The sequence below is a fragment of the Tauraco erythrolophus genome, chromosome 4 (genome assembly GCF_009769465.1).
Source record: "Tauraco erythrolophus isolate bTauEry1 chromosome 4, bTauEry1.pri, whole genome shotgun sequence".
Classification (NCBI taxonomy): Eukaryota; Metazoa; Chordata; class Aves; order Musophagiformes; family Musophagidae; genus Tauraco; species Tauraco erythrolophus.
The window spans coordinates 4,239,159-4,264,526 of NC_141468.1; the positions used below are offsets into that span (position 1 = coordinate 4,239,159).

Here is a 25,368-nt window from a genome sequence, read left to right on the forward strand (position 1 = left end):
GGGCTGTGCAAAAACCGGCGTGTCCCCAAGCTTCCTGCATGGCTGTCGGTTAAATACAGCCAAAAAAAAAGCACTTAAAGCTCTTGGGAGCCTCTTTTTTGCCAGCGGACAGTGAAATGAATTTTTGGTTTTTAACGCCCGGGTAGCACCCACCGTCGCAAGCGAGGTCACGTGCGCAAGGGCTGAATTGTGCTGCCTGTTGCTGCAGCGTTGGGAAAAGTGGCCCCGCGCATTTCTGCAACCCCTTCGTGGCTTTTCCTGCATTTCAGCTCCTGGGAAAGGCCGGATCAGCTCCTGGGGTGGTGTTTGACCGGGGCTGATAGCAATGCCTCGTGCCTCTGCAGGGATTTCCCCCTCTCTGGCCCAGCACTTGTTTCTCAGTGTCGGAGGCTGAAGCTTTTTGACTTTTCCTCTTCGCTGCTTGCGGCTATTTTTAAGAAAAGCTTGCAGCCCTGAGCACGGGCTGTTCCCTGCACCCTGATCCTGCACCCTGGCCAGAGTTCTGCCCTCCCAGTTGCAGATCCCAGTCGGGAGCCCTCCTCTGATTTCAGGGGAAGGGACTGCGATCGTCCCCTCACCGCCGCAGGAAACCCTGCCTTCAAATGATGTCGTGAAAACGCGATTTTGCCCGATTTCTGTTCCTCTTCGGCCAGCAGCGGGGTTGGTGCTGCAGGTTGGATGCTGTTGAGGAGGAAAGGGAGTGTGTGATTGCGAGGGTGAGGAGGGGGTGAGCAAGAAATGAGGAAGGAAAAACCATCTCGTTAAGAGGAGAGAAGAGAAAAAGTTCTTTTTCATGGCAGAAACATCCCGATGCATTACAGGGGCTGATGCAGGAGCTCATGATGGTCCCTCCCCAGCAGCAGGGCTTGGGTGAGATGAAGAGAGGGAGCGGTGATATCCCGATGATACAGGTACAGTTGGCACTTCGCTCCTCGTTAATCTATTCTTGGAATTGAAGTACCTGCGAGGGGCGAGGGAGGTGATTGAAATGTGCAGGCACAAAGGACCAGCTGCCTCTCTGAGCCCAAACATTTATCATCAGCCTTTGCACAAACCCCCTCCTCCATAAGCCTGACCCTCAGCAGCTTTTCCAAACTTCGAGTACCTGCAAAGGATGCGCCGTCAGCAGCAAAACCAGCTCAGCATCCAGTGATGATCCAGAGAGGAGGAGGCAACCACCTGTTCTCCTCTCCCATATTTTTGAAAGCCCTTGATTCCCCTAAAGCATTGCAGACAATTTTCTCAGATTCTCCAGGATCCCACTGATTTTTTTTCAAAGAGCTTAGCGGGTTGTTTTGGTGTTTTGGTTTTTTTTTCCAATAAGTGAATAAATACCCCTGGGTCAGCCCAGAGGAATAATTTTCTCTGTTGCAAGAGGGTGTCATTAATGCACTAACAAGAATTCGGGCAGCTGCTGCCTGACTTTTGCAACCTCCCTCCCAGGGTAAGGGAGAACTGTTTGTGCCCGTGTCCCAGACTGGTAAACCGAGGCCGTGCTGGAAATCGCCACGGGTCAAGCCGTCCTGCTGTTAACCGAGCACACATATGGCTGCATCTTTGCGGTGATGTATGCACAGCTCCCAGCCACCCTCTCCAAATTTTGACTGTGCAAAAAGTTAGTGGGTGTAAGGTTGGACCACGCGACTCAGATCCCACCGGGCATCACGCACGCTGCATCCTGTCCCCTCCGTGCCACATCCTAAGGAGATGGTCCGTGTTGCACTGAACGTAGGCATGAATGTGACTCGTCTTGTCCTTCCAAGTTTTTTTTAGAGGGGGGGAAAAAATAAAAAGAGAAATAAAAAAGAAAAAGGAGGATGAATCACGGCTTAGCCAGAGTTGGGGCTCGCTGGAGCAATCGCTGTCATGGCCTGCATTTTGATGCTGGGGGAAGGGTGCCAGGGGAGGCTGGCTGGTGGCCCCTTGGTACCAGTAGGTTCTTCCAAAGGGGATGGGGAATTTAGTCCGGGATTGTGATTTTTGGGCTGCATCCAGCGCCTAATTCCACTCTTTGGGGTGGGTTGCTATGTCAGTTTGGTGAGATAGAAAAGGAGGAACTGAGGGGTTTTGGCTTTGATGTTTCAGAGTTTGCAACCTGTAAACCTTGTAAGAGACAGGTGTCCCATTCTCACAGAAATGTTTTTTTTTCACCTTTTTCTGCCATACTCCCCACCTTTGCGCTGCCCTCCCCTCTCCCACCCCTCTGGACCCGCCACCTCCATCCCTCGGATGCTCGAGGTCTTTTTTTTTTCCCCATTTATCACCAGGACCTTCAGATTTCGAGCCCTGGCATGACATTTATACCTCTGTCCCTTTGCACTTATTAAATCCCAACAGGTTCCTGCGATGAGGTAGGCAAGGCAGCACCTCTGGGTAACTTATTCCTCCCTCGGCATCTTTCGTCACCCGGCGAAGCGGAGGATACGGGACAGCATCGCCGGCCATCCCATGGCACGTTTACTAAAGGCATTTGACCCCGTCGGTGATTCAATTTCCCGAAAAATCGCTGAGCTAAGCACCCTGTGGGCTCCTTTCACAGCAGCTGTGAGCAACAGCTTATTTACTGGTCCAGGCTCTACTTACAGGGAGCTGTATTTTTACACAGCACAACTCGAGAGGGGAAAATAAACCCTCTCGGTGTGCCTAGTACCTAGTCCTGCCCACCACCCTCTCCCCGCGGTGAAAATGCCTTATAAATAGTAATGATGCGTCTTCCAGCTGACCTCGCTTGGAGCAGCTGGGTGCTCGTGCCTTTGAAAACCAGGCCATTTATTTAGGAGTTGAAGCTTTCCGCTCCAGTTATTTAGGAGGGGTTTTTTTTAAGCCAAGAATTACTAGGTGGATCTAATTTGAAGTGACTGTGATTTTGATTCAGGCAGGGTTTTGCTTTCAGGCTCCTTTCGATATTGTGAGGGTGGGGATTTTGGGAGAAGGAGAAGAGTGGTGGAGGGGTGAGCTGAGCTGCTGGAGGAAGGGGGATGCCCATACTCCTTGTCGTGTAACGTCACGGGAATTTTATTCCTTCTCCTGCCTTTGTGCTTTAGCTGGGAATTGAATTTTCATTGCCCTCCATGGGAAAAGGTCCAGGATTTTGAAAGAAAACCTCCTGCCCTTTCCCGAGGGTGGATTTTGTGCATGGTGATCCGGGGAGCACTGTCGTGTCTGACCCCCCTCCCCACCTTGGCTAGCCAGAGCACTCGCCGCTTCCCTCCCTCTACCTTCCCACATCCCAAATTTCTGACTCTTTTCCAGCTCCCTCGTAGTAGCTAATACTTTTTGTTTGTTTGTTTTTGTTTGCCTGTGAATATTTTTTTTCCCTGCGTAGGAGAGGGAAGGATTGTGCATTTTTTACTCCGTACATCTTGGCTCTGTGTAAGGAGATGGCCAAAAATAGGTTCTTTCTAGATCTGTTATAAAAAATATAAGCCTTTGCTTCTAGAGGAGGAAAAGCGACTATGGAACACAAAGTATCTGAGATGCTGCTTATCAGGCTTTACATTTTCAAGCAAAATTTGCTTTATTAAACCCCATCAAAACAGATATGCTCCAGCTCTTCCTAGCTATGATGTACTTCCACGTTTCCCCACTGTGGCACCTTTGCCACCCAGCATCCTGCCAAAAAGACATCCACCCCCTCCACCACTCCCACCCCCACCAAGCAGGATCTGCCCCATCACTGGGGCTGCGGCAGAGTAGGGGGAAGTTAAGCATAGAATCACAGAATCATAGAATGGTTTGGGCTGGAAGGGACCTCAAAGATCATCTAGTTCCAACCCCCCTGCCATGGGCAGGGACACCCTCCATTACACCAGGTTGCCCAAAGCCTCATCCAACCTGGCCTTGAACACTTCCAGAGATGGGGCAGCCACAACTTCTCTGGGCAACCTGTTCCAGTGCCTCACCACCCTCACAGTGAAAAATTTCTTCCTTATATCCAATCTAAATCTGCCCTCTTTCAGTTTAAAGCCATTGCCCCTTGTCCTATCACTACACGCCCTTGTCAAAAGTCCCTCTCCAGCTTTCCTGTAGCCCCTTTAGGTACTGGAAGGCTGCAATAAGGTCACCCCGGAGCCTTCTCTTCTCCAGGCTGAACAGCCCCAACTCTCTCAGCCTGGCATAATTACAATAAATTAATAAAATAACGAAAATCGTAAAATAAATCACTTGATAAATAATACAAGAGTAAAAATAATATGATTGTCTCCATTTGAGAGTGGGGCATTGCAGCAACCCGGCCACTGGATTAATAAGAAGTATAAATTTAATAAACTAATAAACTAATGAAAATCATAAAACAATTAAGATAATGAAATTATAAAGAAGAAGAGAATAAAAATAATGGGATGACATGGTCGTGCATCCCCGGGGAGCATCCCCAGCTTTGCAGCCGCTTCTTCACACCCCCACGAGAGCCGCTTTTTGCGGGGAGGGACGGATGAGCGCCGCGGGGGGGGGGGGGGGGTTTGGTGGTGCGGGGGTGTCTGAACCGCCGCCCCGGCGCCCGCCCGGGCGTTTTGCGCGTCCGCGGAGCGGGGCGGAGCGGCGGCCGCGGGCGGAGGCGGAGCCGCCGCTGCAGCCAGGGCATCCCCGGCGGGGGAGGCGGCCCGGCCCGGCCCGGCCCCGCCATGTGCGACGTGAGCGACGTGCGGGAGCGCAGACCCCGGCCCCCCGCCGCCCCCCGGCCCGCGGAGCGCCGCGGCCGGTGCCCCCGGGGCGGGGGGGTGCAAGGGGCGCGCGGGCAACTTCCCCCGTGGCACCGCAGTTTAGTTAATTTTTAGTTTATTTTGTTCATTTTTTGTCTTTTATTATTTAATTTTACTTTTTTTTTTTTTTAGTTTATTTCCTTTTTAATTTATATTTTTGTTTTTTTTTTATTTTATTCCATTTTCATTTCATTCCATTTTCATGTCATTCCATTTTTATTTCATTCCATTTTCATTTAATTCCGTTTTCGTTTCATTCCGTTTTCATTTCATTCCGTTTTCATTATTTTCCTGATTTTACCATTTTTCTTCTCCACCGATTTACATTTCCCTTCCCACATTTCATTCCCACTACGTTTTCTCTTAACTTCACCGTCTTTAACTTAGCGACCGCCTGCAATCAATGCCCCCCCACACCCCCCCGGCCGCTCCCCTCCCCCCCCCCCCCCCCGCCGGAGAACAAAAGCTCCCCGGGCGCAGCGGCGCCTCCTTTGTCCCCGCTGCAGTGCGGGGGGCCGGCGGTAGGCGGCAGCGCGAGCCTCGGTCCCCCCCCTCCCCGCCTCTCCGCCCTCCTCCTCCTCCTCCTCCTCCTCCTCCGCGGCCGCCCCCCCGGGAGGGCGGGAGCCGCCGGGGCCGCCCCTGTCGCGCTACAAATAGGCGGCGGCCGCCGCGGCCGCTTCATCGCGAGCGGAGCGACGCGCAGAGCAGCATCGCCAGCGGCATTTCCCTGATTTCCCTGCAGGAGCCGGGCAGGGCGAGCCCTTCCCCAGCTGCCTCGCGTTCGGATTTTTTTTTTTTTCCTCCTTTTTTAATTTTTTGCCTAAAAGAGTTTTTTGTGGTTTGGTTTTTTTTTTTTTTAAATCCTGATTTATTGCAAAATTAGCGGCAGGGCTCGCCCGCGCTCCTTCCAAGCACGCAGCAGCGGTGTTTCTGCCGTTCCTGCCGGCTTTGTGCCCTGAAGCCCTGTCCTTCCTCTTCCTCCTCCCCCTCCTCCGCCGTAAAGCCTTAACGAGACTCCGAGAAGCATCCGAAAGCGCCGCAACCGCTTGTTCAAACCACCTTCCAAAGCGACGACTGCGACAAAAAGCTATTTTTTATTATTATATATTTTTTCCCCTCCTTTTTTTTTTTTTTCTTCTCCTCCCTCCTCCCCCCGCAAAGGCATCAAGGTGGACGCGGAGCGCAAAAAGACCTTTGTTTTAAAAATGCCCATGGAGCTGACGCAAAGCCGCATCCAGAAGATTTGGCTTCCCAATGACAACCGCCCGGCTCTGCCCCGCCGCTGTGAGTACGGGCACCGCAGCATCCCCGTGGGGTGGGGTGGGAAGCAGCTCTCCTCCTGCGCACCCCGGGGGAGGGGGCTCTTTGCAACGCCCTCTCCCGCTCCTTTCCCATAATATCCATGCAGCATATCCCACCCCTTTCCTCCAGCATCATTCCCTGTATCCGCATCCCACCCGCTGCCATCCCGTGACTCACTTCCCAGCCCTGGGAGCTGGAGGAAGGTGCAGCCGTCACATGGCAGCTCCCCGGCCCCGCGGACCGGAGGATGCGGAGAGATGCTGGGACACGCGTGTCCCAATTTCCACCCACCGCCACCCCCTCCCTTCCCTCCTCCAGCCCTGGGATTAAAAGGGAAGGGAGCAGGTTGCTGACCTCGGCACTCGAGTACCAGCTTAGCTGAGATTTCCAGGGTCTCTGGCACCTTGCTCTGATATTTAGTAGTGATTTTTTTTTTTTTTTTTTTTTTTTTTTTTTTTGAGAGGGGGAGAGGAGGAAGCAGGATTAGGGCAATGGATTTGGGGGAAAAAGATCAATAGCCGCTTGAACTTTTACTACTTTACCCTGCTCTGTGCTTGGGATGAGATGGGAGGCAGGTGGAGGGGAGAGCAAAAAATTAATGCTGAAACTCCTGCGGTGATTTCCCTTCTTTTCAAAGCTCAGGGAGCATCCTGGGTGTTTAAAACCAACCTCTGAGCTTAAGTAATAATAAAAAAACTAGTCAAAGCAAACGCTTGGGTCATCCCGGTGTTACTCTAAACCAAATCGTGAATCACAGAATACAATCCTGGGGCTCAAGAGGCAGCTCTTTTCACTCGCCCAACAGCCAAACTGACAACCTGCCAGTTGTGCAACTCCACGTAACTCCAAATAAGCGTCGCAGGAATCCGCAGATCCGGGGCTGCGGAGAGCCTGGCAAAGGATGGAAGTGGCTGGGGCAGTTTGGGTGGCTCGGTCTTTCCGATGCTTTTCTCGAGCAGGCGTTTTTAAAGTCTCTTCGGACGTTTAATTTCCCTTGGCTGGAAAGTTTCCCCTTTTTTTAAAAAAAAAAAAAAAATTACTCTGTGAATTTGCCACGTGTTGTTGCCCCAGAGCTATGGGTCAGGCGTGCAGCGAGGGATGGTTGGACCCTATGGCAGATGTTTGCGTGGGGAGGTCGTGCTTGGCCAAGGGCAGCTCTGCAGCCAGGAGGAGAAATGGCTTTTAGCAACAGGCTGAACATCTGGGTTGCCACGGGGCTTTGCTTTTAGCGGGGCGAAATGTCGCCCGGCTTAATGCTTTGCAGATGGAGCTACTTAATTTGATTTTTCTCGAGGACTGACATCTTTGAAAGAAATCCCTCGTGTACGCGGAGCCTCCCTGTGTTTTGTTGTGTTTTTGTTTTTTTTTTTTTTTCCATTTCATTCACCTGGTTTCTCAGAGGAGAGAAATCCCCCTTGGCAGAGAAGAATTTTAATATATTAAGGCACCAAAGGGCTTGTTAATACAATATGTGGCTTGTAATTATTTTTTTTTCGCGGGTGGGAACAAGCCACGCTGGGCACTGTTCACTGCTCCATGGGAAGAGTGTCATTGGGCTTTTTTAGCTTGTTTTTTTTTTTTTTTTTTTAACTCAAGGTGGCTATTTTAGATATTTTTTTTTTTAAAAAAAGGTGGCTATTTTAAACTCGAGACGCTATTAATTCCTTGGCGGCAACAAAGAGCAAAGTCACAAAGCCGGGTGGGAATGGAGGTCCAAGGGAGAGGCGAGGCCGATGCGGTCCCCGGAGGGGGGGAAGGAGGGAGCAGGAGCATCCCTGGGAGCATCCTCGGAAAACCCGCCTGGCTCCTCCCTGCGCGTGAAATAATTATTCCGATTGTCCGCTTCCTCGCCAAGGGGAGGCTCGGAGGGATGCGGAGCGATGCCTTCATCTGGCCCTTGAACGGCGATCCATTAAATTGCTGTCAAGCTGCACGTCTCTCACGTAGGGGCTGGGAAAAGTCAAGTCGTCGCAGGCAGCTGGATGGGCAGAGCCAGGCGGGGGGGGGGGGGGGGGGGTGATGGGGTGGTGGAGATGCTCCAGGAGGAAGCATCCTTCCTCTTCCCCCGGCTCAGAGGATGATGGCATGTGAAAATACGCCAGGGATGTGCGTGCAAAAGCAGAGCTCAGGCGTCGGCGGGGCGATGCCGGTTGCACACGCGTGTGCGCGATGCGAAGGTGTCGGGGAATTGCAGCGGGGAAGGAGCTGGAAAAGGGGAATGTGAGAGTGATGTAGAACATGTGGCGTGGGGGAACACTTCTAACGAGGAGACAGTAAAATGCCTGAAGTGGGGAGATGACTATTTTGCCTAAGCTTTTATAGAAGCAAATTCCCTTCCTTCTTTGTTTGTTTTTTTTCCTTCCTCCCACTCCGGTGAAGCATGAGAGCGCATCAGCGCTGACTTTCTAGCAGAGAGAAGGCAGGAGTGACGAGCTGCTTCTCAATATCCTGATTGAGCCTTCCGAAAGTCATCCCTGACCTTGACTTACCTGGATAGATGTAGATAACAAGTAATGAATATGCATTGAAATCCCTGCTAGCTTTCCAGCGGCGGTGAAAAGAAATGATGAATTGGGTCTTTGTGAAGCACCAGGAGCAAAACACTGGTTTTTGTTTCATGCCTCCTGCAAAGTTTGCCCGGAGGCTTTTTGTGATTTAGCTAGGTTTGGGCTCAGGTTCCTGACCAAAAGTTGCCCTGGTATCTTAGGAAGTTCTTCCCAGGTCTGTAACCAGATGCTTTTTCACAGGTCCAAGGGGAACCTGGATCTTTCCTTTGGCAGCACACCGAATTGAGGAGAGATTCCTCAAATACAGGTGTTTTAACTCCTGCAGCACCCTTTGGAGGTGATGTGTGTGCACCCACACAGCACCAGCTCTGAGACTGTCTCAGCTGTCTGGAGCCAAAGGGACATGAACAGTACCCATCATTGTCACCGTCCTCTGAGAGCTATTATTTTAATGGCCCCAAATCCTCTTGGCTCTGCTCTTTGATATCCTTTGTCTGCTGGCAGGTAGGGAAAGGAGGAGTTTCTTCATTCAGGTATTATTCTTTCCCCCCTCCTTTATTTAATATGTTTGGGGTTTTTTTTTGGGAAAAAAAAGGACTTGCGCCCATAGGTTGGATGGGGATGTGAGATTGTTAGAGAGAAAAAAGTAATTTTTTTCTGATTATGTTGCCTAGCTGCCTTGGTATCTCAGCATGCAAAATCAGCGCTTGCTGCCAAAATCAGTGGGAGCAGGCCCGGGCTTTTGAAATGTGGCACCAGGGATGCAGGTTGCACAAAGGGAGTGAGCATAAGGGCAGCAGCAGCCTGAGGAATGTGGAATATTTGGGGGAAAAAAAAAAAATCTCTTTTGGGTAGTTTTCTCATCTCTTGTCTGCTGAGTCTGCTTTGGTGCCACAGCCAAGCAGATGATGGGAGGCTCTGCACTTCAGAGCACCAGTGCTGCAACTCTTCATTGTAGCCTTATTTCAGAAATCCCATGTGCTTTGCACGTGCTCTGTGTACCTCTTGGTTTGTTTACCCTTCCCACATCCCTGCTGAGAAAAATCTACCCCAACCCACCACCCCATCTCCATCCTGGGGGACCCCTTTGTATCCCCAAATCTCCCTGTCTCCATCCTGGGGGACCATCCCCAAATCTCCCTGTCTCCATTCTGGGGGACCCCCTTGCATCTCCAAATCTCCCTGTCTCCATCCTGTGGGACCCCTTCGCATCCCCATATCTCCCTGTCTTCATCCTGTGGGACCCCTTCGCATCCCCGTATCTCCCTGTCTCTGTCCTCGGGGACCCCTTCGCATCCCCAAATCTCCCTGTCTCTGTCCTCGGGGACCCCTTTGCATCCCCAAATCTCCCTGTCTCCATTCTGGGGGACCCCCTTGCATCCCCAAATCCGTCTGTCTCCATCCCGGGGACCCTCTCGCATCCCCAAATCGCTCCACCGACGTCTCCTGGTCCCACCTGCGGGCAGCTGGGACGGGAGCTCTCCACCCAGACCGTAATTAAGTGGCGTTTTTATGGCTCTTCCACCAGCCACTCGCTCCCTGCATTCCTTTCCCGTGAGGTCTCCGGCCTGGCTGGCTGGCAGGGTGGGTGAGATCCCCCGGAGGGTTTCGCCTATCGGGGCGGTCTCTGCCTTCGCCCCGAGGGCTCTTGGCGTGTCACGCCGGGGCAGCATGAAAGGCAGGCTGGCTAATCCAAATTCCATTAGGCATCGTTAAGATCTTCCTTTCTCGTATTTAAAGCGCTTGGCTCTGTGCCTGGGCCTTTCGGTGTGTGCAGCACCATGTGAGGAGCAATTCTGCAGGGCAAACCCTGGGCAGGAGCAGGGATGCTGCCACAGCTGGTCCAGATAGCCCCGACACATCCCGTGATGCTGCAACTGGGCTGTGGAGGACTAAATTCCCAAACTGCATTCCCAGTCCTGTAACCTCAGGAATTTCCTCCAAACCGAACCAGGAATTTGCTTTCTAAAGGATTTATGGGGGGAGAAGTGATTCACCTGGGCAGCCTGGCAGGGGGTTTGGCTGCATTTTGTCTGTGCCATTCGGGTGCATCGGAGAGGAGCTTCTCTTCGCTTGCCAAGTCATCACTAAGTGATGCCTCTGGATTTATTTCCAGCTGTTTGACATGGATTCTCTTCACAACAACAGCAAAACCACCCAGTTTAAAACAAATTTATGAGGAATAAGTTACTCTAATATATCTGCTTTTAAATGCCAGTGGTTCTGTAGTCCTCGAGCCCTGCTTGTCTTCAGGAAAAACAGTTACAGAATCACAGAATGGTTTGGGTTGGAGGGGACCTCAAAGATCATCTAATTCCAACCCCCCTGCCATGGACAGGGACACCCTCCACTACACCAGGTAGTTGGTTACATTTGCATGTGTATCAGCTAAAAAGCTAGCAAAAGTTTTTGGAAGATCTTGTCTGTGGTTGAAGATGTCGGTGCAGACCTGGTATTTCAGCACAGCAGCCATATCTGAAGCGCACTGCTGCAGGGACTGGACCAAAGCCCTTGGCCCTTCCCAGCTTTTTCACAGGACTGGCCAGACTGTGGGAATGGGAGGTTGTGTTTGCCTTGATTTTTTTTTTTTTGTTTGTTTGTTTTTTTTCAAATGGGGAAACTGAGGCACAGCGGTCCTGCAGGGAACCTGAGGCAGCTGCTGGTTCCTTGCCCATTTTACAGCCATCAGGATGTTCTCTTTGTGCCACAGCTGTCAGGCTGTGACACCTGTCCCCCTCATTTGGGTGGCACCAGGGTGAATTTGGGTCAGCATGGCTTAGCTGGGGCACTTGTCTCACTTGTGGGCAGCTGTGGAGCCATCCACCATGCCTCCTGCTCTGACATGTGCTCGTTCAGCAGATCCCATTGCAAAAACAAGTCAGTGGATTCGCCTGCTCAAGCTTTTGGTTGCCCAGGCTCATGAGAGGGATGCACAGGAGGTAGGGGGAGCAGAGGCTTTGGGTTTCCTCTAGCTGCTGAAGGACTTGGGGGAAGGTTGGGTCAAGAAGCAAGTGCCTTGTAGGGTTGATACAAGACGAGCTGGAGGATTAACAGCTGCTCGTGTTGTGCTTTCTCCTTCTTGTAGCCTGTGGGCCGCAGCTTGCCAATTCCCCCACCGTGATAGTGATGGTTGGCCTCCCAGCCCGTGGGAAGACCTACATCTCCAAGAAGCTGACTCGCTACCTCAACTGGATTGGTGTCCCAACAAAAGGTGAGACTTTCACTGGCTGCCTGGGCAAAGCACGGAATCTGGGTCCTTGGAAGATGCTCAAGGAGCTTAGTCCCTTGGGGACTGGCAGATTGTGGGGGATCTTTACACGATCCCATGGGCCAAATATCCATGTCCTCCCATTGCTTCTGCTGCAGCCCAGGTTCTCCTTCACTTTGAAGACCAAGGGATGTCCCTGAGCCTTTTGCTCTGAGGATGTCACCTCTTGGCCCATGGCTAGAAAGCATTATCTGCAGGAGCTGCACAGTTAAGTTGAGCTGTGCTGGTGCCTGCTCCTGGTTTTGATGGTCTTTGCCTTTCCCATGCAGTTTTCAATGTGGGGGAGTATCGCCGTGAGGCGGTGAAGCATTACAGCTCCTATGACTTCTTCCGCCCTGACAACGAGGAGGCCATGAAAGTCAGGAGGTAAGTGTGGTCACCACGTCTGTTCTTATACCCAGGTCCCAAATGGGTGGTGAAGCCCATGGCCGGCAGTGGGGTTGCCCAGCTTGTTTTGGGGGTGACAGACGGAAACTGGGCTCCAGCTTATGGTTTGCTGCAAAGAGCTGAAAACTGAAGTTGTCAGAGCTTGGTAGCTTTAGGGTCACCAACGCATCACCTCCAGGCTCAGTGATGTAGGGTATGAGGTCTGCCATGAGGTGTGGCCTTTGCTTCTTCATCCAGTGTTGCCTCTGCTGCAAAGACCAGTGTGCTGCTTGGCATGTGTGGCTCTTGTGTTTTTAGCAGACTGAGGATGTCTTTCCTAAGTGTCCCTGAGACAAGCGGGGAGGTGGCAAGGAGGAGCTGCAAAGCCCGCCCTCCTTTGCGAGGGGTCTGTGCTCTGGCTGCTGCAAGCATCTCCGAGGACATCGGGACCACGTGTCTTTCACCTCTTTTGCAGGCAATGTGCCCTGGCTGCCTTGAGGGATGTCAAGCTATACCTGACGGAGGAGGCTGGCCAGATTGCGGTAAGATCTGAGATGTGTTCCACAGGGTTTGGCAGCAGTCGTGGTCCCAAAGGCGCTGTGCCCTGTGCCGTTCGCTCTGCAGTTCCTTCTCTGAGGAAGGGCTCAGTAGGAGACCAGCTGCTCTTGGTGCTGATTGAAATCTTTGCTTTTAAAGGTTTTCGATGCCACCAATACCACGCGGGAGAGGAGAGGGATGATCCTAAACTTTGCCAAAGAAAATGGGTTCAAGGTTGGTACCATCAGGCTGCTGCCTGTATTGCATAGTCCACGTTAGCGTATCGTTGGTGTATCTTCTTTCATGAGCTTGTCCACATGATGGTCCTGTGTCAGGGAGATTTCACTGCTGGGTTGGATTAAAAATGTGAAACTCTTCCTTTATTCCCAATCCTGAGCCCCGGAGAAGGAAACGATGGGAGTGGGGCAGAGGGAGAGCTCTCCTGTCAAGGAGGGAAGAGGGCTGGGTTGAGCAAGGAGCTGGTTGAATGCTGCAAACCTTATTGCTGGCCTTCAGGTGAACTTTGTTTTGCTTTGCAGGTGTTCTTCATTGAATCCGTCTGCAATGATCCCACGGTAGTTGCCACCAATGTTAGGGTAAGCATGGAAACATCTTGCTTTTGTTTTCCCTCCTGGAGGATTTTCCACCTGTGCTCAGCTGATTTCTTGTCAGAATGTCTTGACCGAGTTGGTTGAGGATTAGGAGGTTTTTATCTTTTTATGATATGTTTGTCCTGGGATGAGACAGGAGCTTTTATCTCCCAGAGCCACCTGGAAGTAATGAAAATAAAAGTTGTTGTAGCCTTTCCCCAGCTCCCTTCTGTGCTCTCTGCATATCTGTTGATCTGTAACTTATGGACAGAAAGCATTCAGGATGCTTTGGCCCCCCCTCAAAGTCCCACTTTTTGGAAGTGATGGATGCAGTTAAGGGTTTAAATTCCATTGGCGAGCAGGCAGACTAAGTGTCTTCAGCCACATGCAGCTTCCCAAAATCTATTGGGCTCTGCTTTGAGAAGAAATGCAGCTCAGCTTAGAAACCTCCAAGAGATTTCTTCAGCTAGCTGAAGTCTTGGCTGGGAGAGCAGCATAAGGCATTGCTTCTCAACTACTTTGGGAGCTGCTGGATTTTTGATTTCCCACCAGCAGAAGAGCTCCTGTTAGGCTTGGCTAGGACAGGTAGATGTTATTTGGTCTACCTGGGCATGATTAGCTTGAATGAAAATGTCCTTTCCTCCACTGGGATCCGCTCCAGCCCTTATCTCCAGTTGTATGTCTGAACTTTGAGCCCATTTATGGTGTAAGTCTGTGAGAAGGGTTTTTGTTCTGCCCCTGGGACGGGCTCCACAAAGGATGCTGTGGTAGGGGCTAGAGCATGGCTTTTACTCCTGCTGTGAGCTGGTGTCCATTGCCAGCGATGAGCTTTTTGGGAGGTTGCACACAGCCTTGTCCATGATGCTAATAAAATGCTCAGTTTGCTCTATATTCTTTTTTCTTATTTTTCTTTTTTTTCCCCTCTCCTTTGCAACATCCTGAAGCTGGATTTTTTTTTTTTTTGAGGATTTAATCCCTTTCTTTGGAAACTAGCGGTTGAAGGGGGAGAAAATGAACTACTAGCTGAGTGTAGGTTTTTCTCCATGGGGCACTGCAGATGAATGGTGCTCTTAGTGCTGGGATCAGTGTGGAAAATATGCTGTGGGCCTGAGGTGCTGCCGTAGGTGTTGCTCGGTTACGTTATCCTGTTGGTTTTGGGATTGCTTGTGAAGTTACTAATGTGTAATGCTGCTGCTCAAACCCAAATCTTCAGGAAAAATAGCCTGTTAACAGTAGTTCAGGCAGAACTTAGTCCGTGAGAGTTCTGGATATTCACGTTGCCCGTTTCTGGCATCTTTCAGCCCAGTAGCTTGTAGCAAATAACCCCACAGAAAGGGGTTGAATGTTATCCTGCTGCCTCAGATGGTGGACAGCCAGGTTGACCTCTACCTCCTGGAGCTTTATTCATTCAAAAGGCCTGGGACAAGCATCGTGTCTAAGCTCATTCACTTTTCATTCTCTGCTCGAACTGTTTAAACCTAATACTTAAAAAAAGCCATAAAAAAAACGCTCAATTTTCCCACTGTGTTGGGTGGTGAGGTGCTACCCCAGTTCTTGGGAGAACGAGAGTGGACTGATATGCATCTGTACTGGTTATGTAATGGTTTATACCAGATTTTCTCCACCTTGTGCTTAGCTTTGGGTCTTGTTTGCTTCTTTTCTGTCCTATGACAAGTGATGACTGCAGAGTGGCTCAGCTGATAGCTGGGTCTTGACAGGACTTTGAAATGTGAGATGAGCATGGTCTGGCTTGGAAAGCCTCCTAACCTCTCCTTGGGATGTGTTTTCTCTCCTGCTGCAGCAAGTCAAATTGTCCAGCCCGGATTACCGGGACTGTAATTCGACCGATGCCATGGAGGACTTCATGAAGAGGATCAATTGTTACCAGGCCAGCTACCAGCCCCTCGACCCCGATGACTATGACCGGTAAGAGGCTTTGCTGACTTCTGAACTGGCTTGAATGCCTTTCTTCTCCCAGGAGAGGAGTAATAAAGCATGGAGCTGTATTTTGCTTAATCTTCAAATATATGATGGTGCTAGAATAATGTATGGCCAAACCTCATGATGAATTTGGCTTCTTCCTTGAAAATGCTGGTTTTTCCCCAGCCTTTTGCCAAGGAGCTGGGCACTGAAACCTTCCCAGGCTCTTCTGGGCTCATACACTGGTTGTGCAGGCCCAAATACAAAGGTTTTGGAAAAGCAGTTCAGTTTGAGTGTTTCCGAGGTGCTTTTGTCACCTCGGAAGGTGATTGCTTGAACAGGCTCAAACCACAAAGTTGAGCAAGCCCTGTGGTTTCCACCTAGTTGTCTGCCCTGGGAAGACCTTTGCTGTCCTGCATGACCATGTAGGCACCTCCCAGCCTTTCCACGGCTGACAAGTACGTCTGTGTGCCCTGCGTGGATTATCCTGGTCCTGCTGAGCTCTGTCCTGGGGAGGAACGTGCTCCCTGCTAGTCTTACTTAATCCTCTTTACTGCTGCAAGGAGGAATGGCGATTACACTGGTGTTAGCTCTCCATGAATCACTGTTACCTGTTGACTTCCCGTTGAAAATAGCCTGCAGGAAATCCTTTTAGCTTGGTGATTATGTTGACTGAGATACCTCACAAGACTGTTTTTTTTTTCAAGGATTGTGTTTCCTTCTTTCTGCTTTCCCCACTGGCAACCCCCCTCATCCTTGCTCTGCTTTTCCTAGGGAGCTTTCTCTCATCAAAGTCATCGATGTCGGCCGGCGATTCCTGGTCAACAGGGTTCAGGATCACATCCAGAGCAGGATTGTTTACTACCTGATGAATATCCATGTCCAGCCCCGTACCATTTATCTCTGTCGTCATGGTGAGAGTGAGTTCAACCTCAAGGGGAAGATTGGAGGTGACTCAGGCCTTTCCAACAGGGGCAAGAAGGTAAGAGGAAAAGGAATATTGCCTTATGGCTTCTAGGAGTGATTTGGCTGTAGGAGACGCTGTGCGTTGGGTTAAGTATATGTATGATGACAGCTGGGGTGTTCAGAGGATCCATCTATAGGGCTGGTTAAATTTGGGCTTGGGCATGGCCTCAAAACAAGACTTTCCAGTCATTGACATTGCATGTAGTTAGGAGTAAACAGAGGCTGGGCTGCAGAAATCTCTGGGAAAGAAAGGATATGAGTGTCTCTGTGGAATTGGTCAGACCTTGCACAGGCAGGGCAAGATGTAGGACTGCTGCCATCCTTCGGTAGGGATAGCCAACTCCGAGGGTGCTTTCGGATTGCTCAATACTTGATTCTTCAAAGACATGGTCAAACATGCTGCTTCAGGGAGGGTTAATAACTATTTTGGCTTGCTAGACCATTTTGAAGTCCAGATGGAGTCATCTGAGGTGTGACTATTATCAAGGACTACAGAATACATTGATTTAGCTCTATGACAAATAAGCAGAGCTGTGGTTAAGGGTGGCCAAGGATCTTCCACTGCATTGTAGCAGAGCCCAGGTTGTGGTGCTGTTTCTTGGATGTTGATGTTGTTCCTTGATGACATTAGGCTGCTGTTTTCTCCTCTGTTTCCTCTCTGTTCTTATACCTCTCGTAGCTTTTGGGGATCATGGAATCCTAGAATGGTTTGGATTGGAAGGGGACCGTAAAGATCATCTAGTTCCAACCTCCCTGCCATGGGCAGGGACACCTTCCACTAGATCAGGTTGCTCAATGGATCAATGCATGTGTGGCCACTCTTCACCTCAGAGCAGAAGGCTAATACAGCTGCTTATGGAAGGCAAAACTGGAGAAGGCATCATTTACTGGGAAGCAGGGAATAAGGCCTATTGGGAAGCTGTGGATCAGGACTCAACCTCTTTTTTGTGTCCCACAGTTTGCACTGGCACTGAACGAGTTTGTTGAAGAGCAGAACCTGAAGGACCTCAAAGTCTGGACCAGCCAACTAAAGAGGACAATCCAAACGGCAGAAGCTCTCCAACTGCCCTATGAGCAGTGGAAGGCCCTCAATGAAATAGATGCTGTAAGTATCTTTGATCGCAGTAGGAACCGCTGGATCATGCTGGTTGCCGCTTGACGGAGAGGGTGGTAGCACTGACCCTTTCACTTTTCTTTAAATCTTATCTTTTGTGGGGAGGTCCACCTTCTGAGGGAGAGAGTGGTACTTTCGCAGTACTCACAATTTGGCTTCTGGTATTAGCTCTACCTCGTGCTGATGCTTCAAGACGTTGGCTTGAATGAGCAGATTAAAAGATTTTTTTGCTTGGAACTGCTCCGCAGCTGACCACTCAGAGGTTTATAGACAATTGCTTTGGAGAAGGTCTTGCCTGTTGGGCGTGCTGATGCTTTTTGACTTGAGCATGTCTAGTAACCTCATGGATGTCCTGTTCTGGCAGGGTGTGTGTGAAGAAATGACATATGAAGAAATCAGGGAGCAGCATCCAGAGGAATTTGCTTTACGCGATCAGGATAAATATTACTACCGCTATCCTTCTGGAGAGGTAGGTTTGCAAGGAGACCTTCAGACATGTGGCTCTTAATTTAAACATGGCCTTCTTGTCTTCATGCTGTCCTCTACACTTGGAGCAGAGGAGCAGCAAGTGCTCCAAGAAACTAGAACCAAGATGAGTCAGGGCTCCCATTTTGCATTGAGCTCTTAGGAAACCATGGTACATGAAGATCTCATTGAGAAACATAATAATAGTCCCACTGACTTGATAGCAACCTAGTAGGATGGCCTCTTTCCCTTCTGACCAGAAGAAGTAGCTACATTCTAGAATAGTCTGAAGATGAGACTTTGTTGAACTTTGCTTGTTTTTAGCAGTAATTATGTTGGTTTAGTTTAGTCAAGGGCATGAAGTCAATAGAGGGACCAAGACAAGGACCACTATTTCTTGCGAGGTGCTTGTTTTCTTGATTCTATGCCATATCTCCCTTCCCTTCTTCTGTCTCAGTCCTACCAAGATCTGGTGCAGCGCCTAGAGCCGGTCATCATGGAGCTGGAGAGACAAGAGAACGTTCTTGTGATCTGTCACCAGGCTGTCATGCGCTGTCTCCTGGCATACTTTCTGGACAAGAGTGCGGGTGAGCTCCCTGTCCCTGGGAAGAGGATTGATACTGCTGGAGGAGGGATGATCGATAGCTCTAAGGAGATGAGAGATGTGGTCAGGTTCCTGAAGGGCCTGGAGTGTGTGTCTCTGATGTGGGATGGCCTTAGCTGTTGATGATGTCGTCTAAGGCTGTTTTTTGGAGAGGGGATGGGATAACCCTCTTGCTTTGCTTTCTCGGCAGATGAAATGCCCTACCTGAAATGTCCCCTTCACACAGTGTTGAAGCTGACCCCGGTGGCCTATGGTAAGTGGGGCCTTTCTACTAAACATGGCAAGGGGTTCGACTTGTACCTCCTCCTGAATCCAATCTGCCTCTGGGAGAAAAGCAGAGGTCTGGGACGGAGCACTCTGTAGCATCCTATGCCCATTGAGTTTGCTGATGGCCTCTCTGTCTCCTCGTGCTCCCTTCTGCAGGCTGCCGGGTGGAGTCCATCTCGCTGAACATCGAAGCCGTCAACACCCACAGAGAACAGCCAGAGGTGAGTGTTGCTTTTCCTCAGAGCCATCCCTTGGTGGCCCCCTCCTTTCCCCTACGGTCAGTTGGCAGTGAGGACACCAGGGGTGGGCATGGAGAGGTTGCTCAGCTGGATGCTCGCGAGTGCTGCTGAAGGGCTGGGGCATCAGATGGGTTCTTAATCTGCAAAGATGTGACCAGCTGAGGATTTTCCAAGGGAAAAGGACTGTTTCATGTGCCTGCTTCCCAGTGTGTTTGCCCAGATAAAAGCTGGCCCAGGGAAATCTCCTCCCCGGTCTCTGACTTTCACCTGTGTAGTCATCCGCTCATCTGAGCGGCAAAGGGAGCCACGGATGGAGAAGCTGGCATCTCCCAACTGGCTGGCAGAGCCTGGGCTCAACACCTTGCCCAACGTCTCCTGCCTTTGCATTTTTTTTTTCCCCTGGTGTGCCTATGGCTCTGTGGGGCTACCAGAGTGCCGTTCTGTAGGGTGGGAGGTGATGGCGCTGGGCTGGCGATGCTGTGGGGAGGAGACCCCTCGTGTGGAGGAAAACCCTCGTAAGGTTGGGTCTATCTGCCCCGTGCTCCACTGGGAGCTCAGAGGCCAAAACAGGGGACATCAGCTCGGTGTCAGGGCTGGACAGCTGCCCAAGGGGGACCCCAGAGACCCTGGCAGTCATCATGTCCTGGCTGCTGGGACATTTCCAACTTGTGCTGAGTGGTGATGGAGCCTGTCTGGATGTTGAATGGTCAGAGCTGTCCCCTTTTGGCCCACATCTCCTTTTCTTCACTTCCCAACCTCAGCAAGTGGCAGCATCTGAGCCGCCTTTCCCTCCTTGTGGCCATAGCAGGGGGGGAAGCCAGTCCTTCCCCTCCCCGCTGCAGGGACCATCGATGTCCTCCTCCACCAGCCTTGCTGGGGATGGCAGGAGAGTGGTGGGCTGCAGGTAGGATGGAGTGAGACACGTGGGAAGCGCTCAGGTCCCTCCGCTTGGCTGCGCCGGCTCCAGCCCTCCATCCCACCTGGCTTGAGTTGGAGTTTGGTGCGGTGCTGACCTTGGCTGGCTGCTCTGCCCCCACTTCCCAAATCTTCCTTATCAGCCCCGGGCTGGCTCGTCTTCCCTCTTCTTGCTTTCACCCCCCTCCCTGGGTTGGAGGGACCGGCTTCGAGGAGGAGACCGATGGGCACCTCTTTCTGTCGTGGCTTTTGATTAGGGTTGGGTTTTTTAGCAATCTGTATTCACTTTTTTGTGAGCAGAGGCTCAGGTGAGGAGAAAGTCTGTCTCGTTTCTGAGTACAGGGCCTTTTTGGGTTGTGTTTTTTTGGTTTCCTCCCCTTTTTGGGAAATGACGCTGCATTCTTGAACGTTTTGCATTAGGGTTTTATTTTTCGGTGTCCGGAGCCTTTCAGTTTATCCTTTGCACGTCGACAGCGATTGTGGGGGAAAAGCAGAGGCTGCTTTAAAGAAAAAAAAACAAAACCAAAACAACCTGCTTCTTTTTTTTTTCCTTTATAACTGTCGCCTTCTTCCCTTTATTTTCTTTTATTTTACTTTTTTTTATTTATTCTTTTTTTTTTCTCCTTTGTCTCACTCTAATTTAGGAAGCAAAGAAGGGACCTAACCCGCTCATGAGACGTAATAGCGTTACCCCTCTAGCAAGCCCAGAGCCCACCAAAAAACCTCGCATCAACAGCTTTGAGGAGCATGTGGCTGTTTCTTCCGCCCTGCCAGGCTGTGTTCCTCAGGAAGTGCCCACGCAGCTGCCGGGACAAGTTAGTTGAACTCTTTTTTGTTTTGTTTTGTTTTCCTTTTTTTTTTGTTTTTCTTTTTTTTTTTTTGTCGTTGTTCTTGTTGTTTTATTGTCTGTTGTCCTCCTGTCACTCCTGAAGCTGGGGGAACAGCTCGCGCTTGTCGCAACCTGTGCTGCTGTCTGAGATACATCCTTCTCCAACGGCTGCTGTCCCTCCCTGCCTTTGGATTGGTTTCGGGAGCACCTGGCAAAGGGTCGTTGTTGATCCTCTTTTGGGTTTTGAGAGCGTTGGAAACCCTCCAGAGCTCTAGCTGCCTTAATTTAGTGCCTTGACCATCTGCCATTGGGGTATCAAACCCTTAAGGATCTGCATCTCTGGAGTGGGCAGGACCGAAGGGCTCGTGCCTTCCCCTTGGATGTGCTCAGCTCTAGGGTAGACCTGGGCATTGTAATAAAGCAAATTTTCTTGTGCTTCCCTTGAGAAGGAGTTTCCAGGACCTGTCTCTGGAGGGATCTTCTTCCCAGAGAAATAGGCAAAATGGACCGAAAAACGAGTAGAAGCCTCTTGGCATGGTGAAGCCAGTTGCCTTCTGCAGCCCTGGGTGAAACCCTGTGGGTGGCTACTGTGATGCTCATGTTTCCTCTCCTCTTTCATGCACCCATGAAGGGACATAGAAAGAGAGACCTTGCTGCACGCTTCTCCAGGAGCAAAACCCCCCTCACTGTGCTCATTAAGGAGCTGGGGTGGTTCCTATAGATAGGAAGCCTCTTTGCCATGCTGCGCTTCCCTCCAGCTGCCTGTTGGATCTCGCTGTCTCGCCCAGGCCCTCTTCGTGTTGTCTGTGTTGTTTGGTGTCCTCTCGGCCAGATCCTGGGCAGGTTAGGAAGGGGGCCGTGCTCCAACCGCTCTGCTTGGTGGCCACTTCTCATGAGCCTTCCCACCCCAGCAAAGCACCGAGCAGAGCAACTCTGTCTGCCTCTCAGCTTTCAGGGCTCTACTTGGGCTGGTTGAGTCTTGCAGCAAACCCTCTGCCAGCTTTGGGTTTGGAAGCTCTTGCTGTTCGGGTGCCCCTTGCTGCTGTCCAGTGTCCTCTGCCCGGTCTCGCGCGGCATTACTGACACCTCTTTCCATTCTCTCTGTCTCTCTGCAGCCTTTACTAGGGAAGGCATGCCTGTAAGTACCTTCTTGCGTCTTATTCCCCCTCCTCTCCCCCTCTTTCCATGTCTCTCGCCATCCCATCGGTTGTTTTGTTGTTGCTGTGAAAACTGGCCGGCGTGTGGGCTTCTTGAAGTTAATATTTCTCTCTGTGTGGGATTTTCATACGTTTTAGGAAAGGTGCAGAGGAGGCTATGGGTGCTGCTTTGTCCAACCCTTAAGTATCCTAGTTTGATTAAATGTTCCAATTTTGTTGAGAAATGAAGCAAATTATCAGTTGGCCTCTATTGATGATGTCTAAATTCCCTACCTCCTCCTTGGACAGTCGTGGAATGTTGGATTTTCCTGAGGTTCTCCTGTGCGATAGCGCGTTGTGTTGTAGGTGATAGACCCATGTGGTCTGTCCTTCCCAAGGGCTCCAGAGTGTGTCTGAGTGATGGCCCTGGATTGATCTCTGAGAAGGTTCTGACCTCAGCCCCCACCAGGGTTTTATCACCTGTGTGGGAGCAGGAGTGTGTGTTCTGGAGCTGGACTGATCCTCAGTCCTGGCATCCGCAGTTCTGAAAAACCTGGATTTTGAGAACAGTCTGCCTAGATGTCTTGGACAGAGTAGATGCAAGGGTGTTGTCCTCTTCTACCTCTGTTAAGGCAGCAAGGTGCCTTGAGCATTTAATACACTAATTATGAACAATCAAGGCTTTGGCAGTTTGGCTCAGTAGTGCTGTTAGATCTTTCTGTAATAGGGACATGACAGCTTCTGGATAAATTTGAAGCTTTGGACTTAATTCGTGCTACATCATTGAGTTGAGAGCCGCAGTCGTTGAGCTGTGCTCAAATGTCTTCTCAAAGACCAGGGATACTTTGGCAGCTGAGCCGAGTTCCAGGGGTCTTTTTGTCCTCTATAGACCTCTTGGAATCAGCTTACGTGCATCCATGTCCTGGTTCATTTTGTGGGCTGAAGATGGAGGGATTTGATATAAAACAGCCAGGCCAGAACTCAGCCCTGCTTGCATGTCACAGCTGGTGTACTTCACGTTTCTTCCCCTTTTAGAGTAAACATTTTTGAGAAAAAGGACTGTTAGGAACATCAGGCTTGGCTTTGCTGGGTGAAGGGCTGGGGAAGATCATCACACTCATGCTCCTGGGTGAATGTAGAGGTTGAGTTGCTCAGCATGGCCTGCATGTCTGTGCTCCTTCCCTTGCTGCTTGGGGACACAAAAGCCCCTGGTGAAGTGCCTGGTGGTCTTAGGTTGCTTTGAAAGTGTTTTTTTTTTGTATTTTATCCATCCCTCCATCCACCTTTTTCCCATCCATGTTGTAATAAAAAGCACTGCATGCCTCAGTGCTGGCTGGGACACTGAAAACACGCTCTAATGTTGAGTTTGGGAGATGGCTGTATCAGGTCTTGCTAGACCAGGAGCTCTGCTGGAGAAGACAGTGATGGTACCCATCCCAGCTGTAGGCTGGCAGCAGCAAGTTTAAAATCTCCAGCTGCTGGGAGCCATCCTCCACCTACTAGTGTGAGACTTAAAGGCTGCTTTTGAGGGAATGAAGACACCCCAAACCAAAGACTTGGTGTCAGTACCTCTCTTGGAGGCTGTTGCCTCATATGTGCGTGCATCCGGTCCTCACTATGTCCTACCACAACCTATATGGGGTCAAGGGAGATGGAATCCAGTTTACATATGGGACTTGGTTGGTGGTGGGTGCTTTGTTGCATCAGTCCTCACTCTTTGGATCTTGACCAGGGGACAGCTGGAGAGACTGAGGACATGGCTGTGTACCTCAGAGTCCTCCTGGCTGGGGGATCGAGCTGGTTTTGGGGTCACGGGACTACCTAGCATGACAATTTCTTTTCCTTTTGCTTGGTTTGTGATCCACAGTGCACTTTTTAACAATGGCCTGATCCCCCTCCCTTCTTCTCCCCTTCACTTTTCATGCTTAAAGACGACCCGTTTGTCACTTTCTCAAAGTTTTCTCTTTGCTAATATTTCCAAGGTAAATGGCTGTGGTGCATGTGGCTTTTCCCTAACCCTCCTCCTGTCTCCTTAGATAACAGAGAACAGCTCAACCTGCTCTGCCTCGTAGCCTGACTGGGATTCCTGGTGCTTGTAAGAGGCAGTTTAGTAAAACTGAATAAAAAAAAGAAGGCAAAAAAAAAAAAAAATTATATTGAGAAACCTTCCTAGCTGTTTCCTAGCTTGTTTTTCCCCACCGTGTTTCGTGTAGTTTTGTAAGTTGGGAAATGTCCGTGTTGTGATCATCTCCCCTTGAGTTTCTCCTCTAGTAGATGCTCTCCTCCAGCCACTGCCCTCAAGGCTGGTCCTGCTTGTGTTTAGCTGTTTGTCTTTGGTTTTGTGGTCCTCACCGTGTGCTGGTGGGTGCCTGTTGTTGCCAGCCCACGGGCCCTTGACACCTCATGGGGTGTCATTGGGGGAGCAGGTGCTCCTGCTGTACCCCTGGTGGTGGTTGGTCACCATGCTGGTTCCGGTGGGAGCTGCCTCTTCTTGGCAGTTCCAAGGATGGGCACACAGTGACCTCCTCCTTGGTAGGCATGGGGGACACTGCCCGCCCTCAAGAAAAGCAAGGGAGATGTTTAATTGGGCTCCTTGAATGAGCATCACAGTCCTCTGTCACCTTGCCTTGCATGGATCAAAGAGCAGCTTCAAAAGTGTCGACCAGGTGGGGTGGGAGGGTTGCCTATTTTTTTTTAGCTCAGTTTTTAGGGATGTCTCTGTCAAATTCCCATGGGTAGACAGTGTTCTCTGCTCTGTGGTGGGTGCTTTCGTAGTGACCCGTGCCGTGGCGTTCTGTTACAACCCTCTGTCCCCTTCTTGATGTGCACGTAGAAGATGCTGCTGGGATGGGGCTCTGACACGACCCCCAACCCCGCTCCTTCCCCTCTCGTTACAGAACATGAACAACTCGCAGAAGCCGTCGTGACTCCGTTGACGCTATCGTGACATCACCGGCGACGCCAGCTTCCCATCCCACTGCTGTTTCCGAAGCTTGCTTATAAAAACCGGTCTCCTCCGTCTGCGGCGAGGTGGACCCTTGGCTGTTCCTACCCACGCCTGTTCATCTGCAAACTGCTCTGCTGAACTGGGGGAGAGCTGCAGGAGAGCGGCGGAGAGGAGCCCGGCTCCCCGGGGGCACCACCAGCTCTTCGGGCTTGCGGCGTTGGCTCTCCTCTCCGGCGTCCCCTTAGATCGTAGCAGGCTGTAACGTGCTTCTAGCGCACAGGGGTTTTAATTTTCCTCCGTAAGCGGTTTTGATCTCCTTTTGTATAGGTGATTGGTACCCATCTGTCTCTGGGTGGGGTGTATATATGTGGATGGCGCGGGGTTAGCAGAGAAGTAGAGGGAAGGGGGGGGGCAGCAAAGGGATTTTGCTTTTTTTTAAAAAATAATAATAATTATTATTATTAATTACTCTTCAAGAAAGCCCGTAACATGCTGTGCTGCAGTCCTTTTCCCATGCTACAGCCTGGTTCGCACAAGCATGGGGAAAGCAGTTGTGCAAAGTCCTTCGCAGCGAGAACTGCTGGGTTTAACAAAAAAAAAAAAAAAAAGAAAAAAAAAAAAAAAGAAAAAACCAAAACCATTCTTTTTTTAGTCAATACAGCTTAAAGGAGTTTGCAGAGAATATAGATCTGC

The 25,368-nt window shown here is 50.5% G+C and overlaps 1 protein-coding gene across 5 annotated transcripts; it reads left to right on the top strand.

Annotated features, from left to right (window-relative positions):
• The first annotated feature begins 5,874 nt into the window (after window positions 1–5,874).
• PFKFB3 (6-phosphofructo-2-kinase/fructose-2,6-biphosphatase 3) lies at window positions 5,875–25,105 on the top strand. Of its 5 annotated transcripts, none has more exons than XM_086609747.1 (15): window positions 5,875–5,987; window positions 11,598–11,723; window positions 12,050–12,146; window positions 12,622–12,688; window positions 12,843–12,917; window positions 13,223–13,279; window positions 15,075–15,199; window positions 15,968–16,175; window positions 17,118–17,264; window positions 17,638–17,742; window positions 18,196–18,325; window positions 18,533–18,595; window positions 18,766–18,830; window positions 20,408–20,578; window positions 24,626–25,105. In XM_086609747.1, exons 1-15 carry the CDS (start codon window positions 5,909–5,911, stop codon window positions 24,653–24,655), a joined length of 1,545 nt encoding a protein of 514 aa, XP_086465873.1. In that variant the 5' UTR covers window positions 5,875–5,908; the 3' UTR covers window positions 24,656–25,105. The 5 variants fall into 5 exon arrangements, with proteins under 5 accessions (XP_086465873.1, XP_086465874.1, XP_086465872.1 ...); XM_086609748.1 differs by lacking the exon at window positions 24,626–25,105 and adding an exon at window positions 21,708–21,982; XM_086609746.1 differs by lacking the exon at window positions 24,626–25,105 and adding an exon at window positions 21,708–21,982 and having other exon boundaries at window positions 5,875–5,984; window positions 18,766–18,912; window positions 20,412–20,578.
• The last annotated feature ends 263 nt before the right edge of the window (window positions 25,106–25,368 follow it).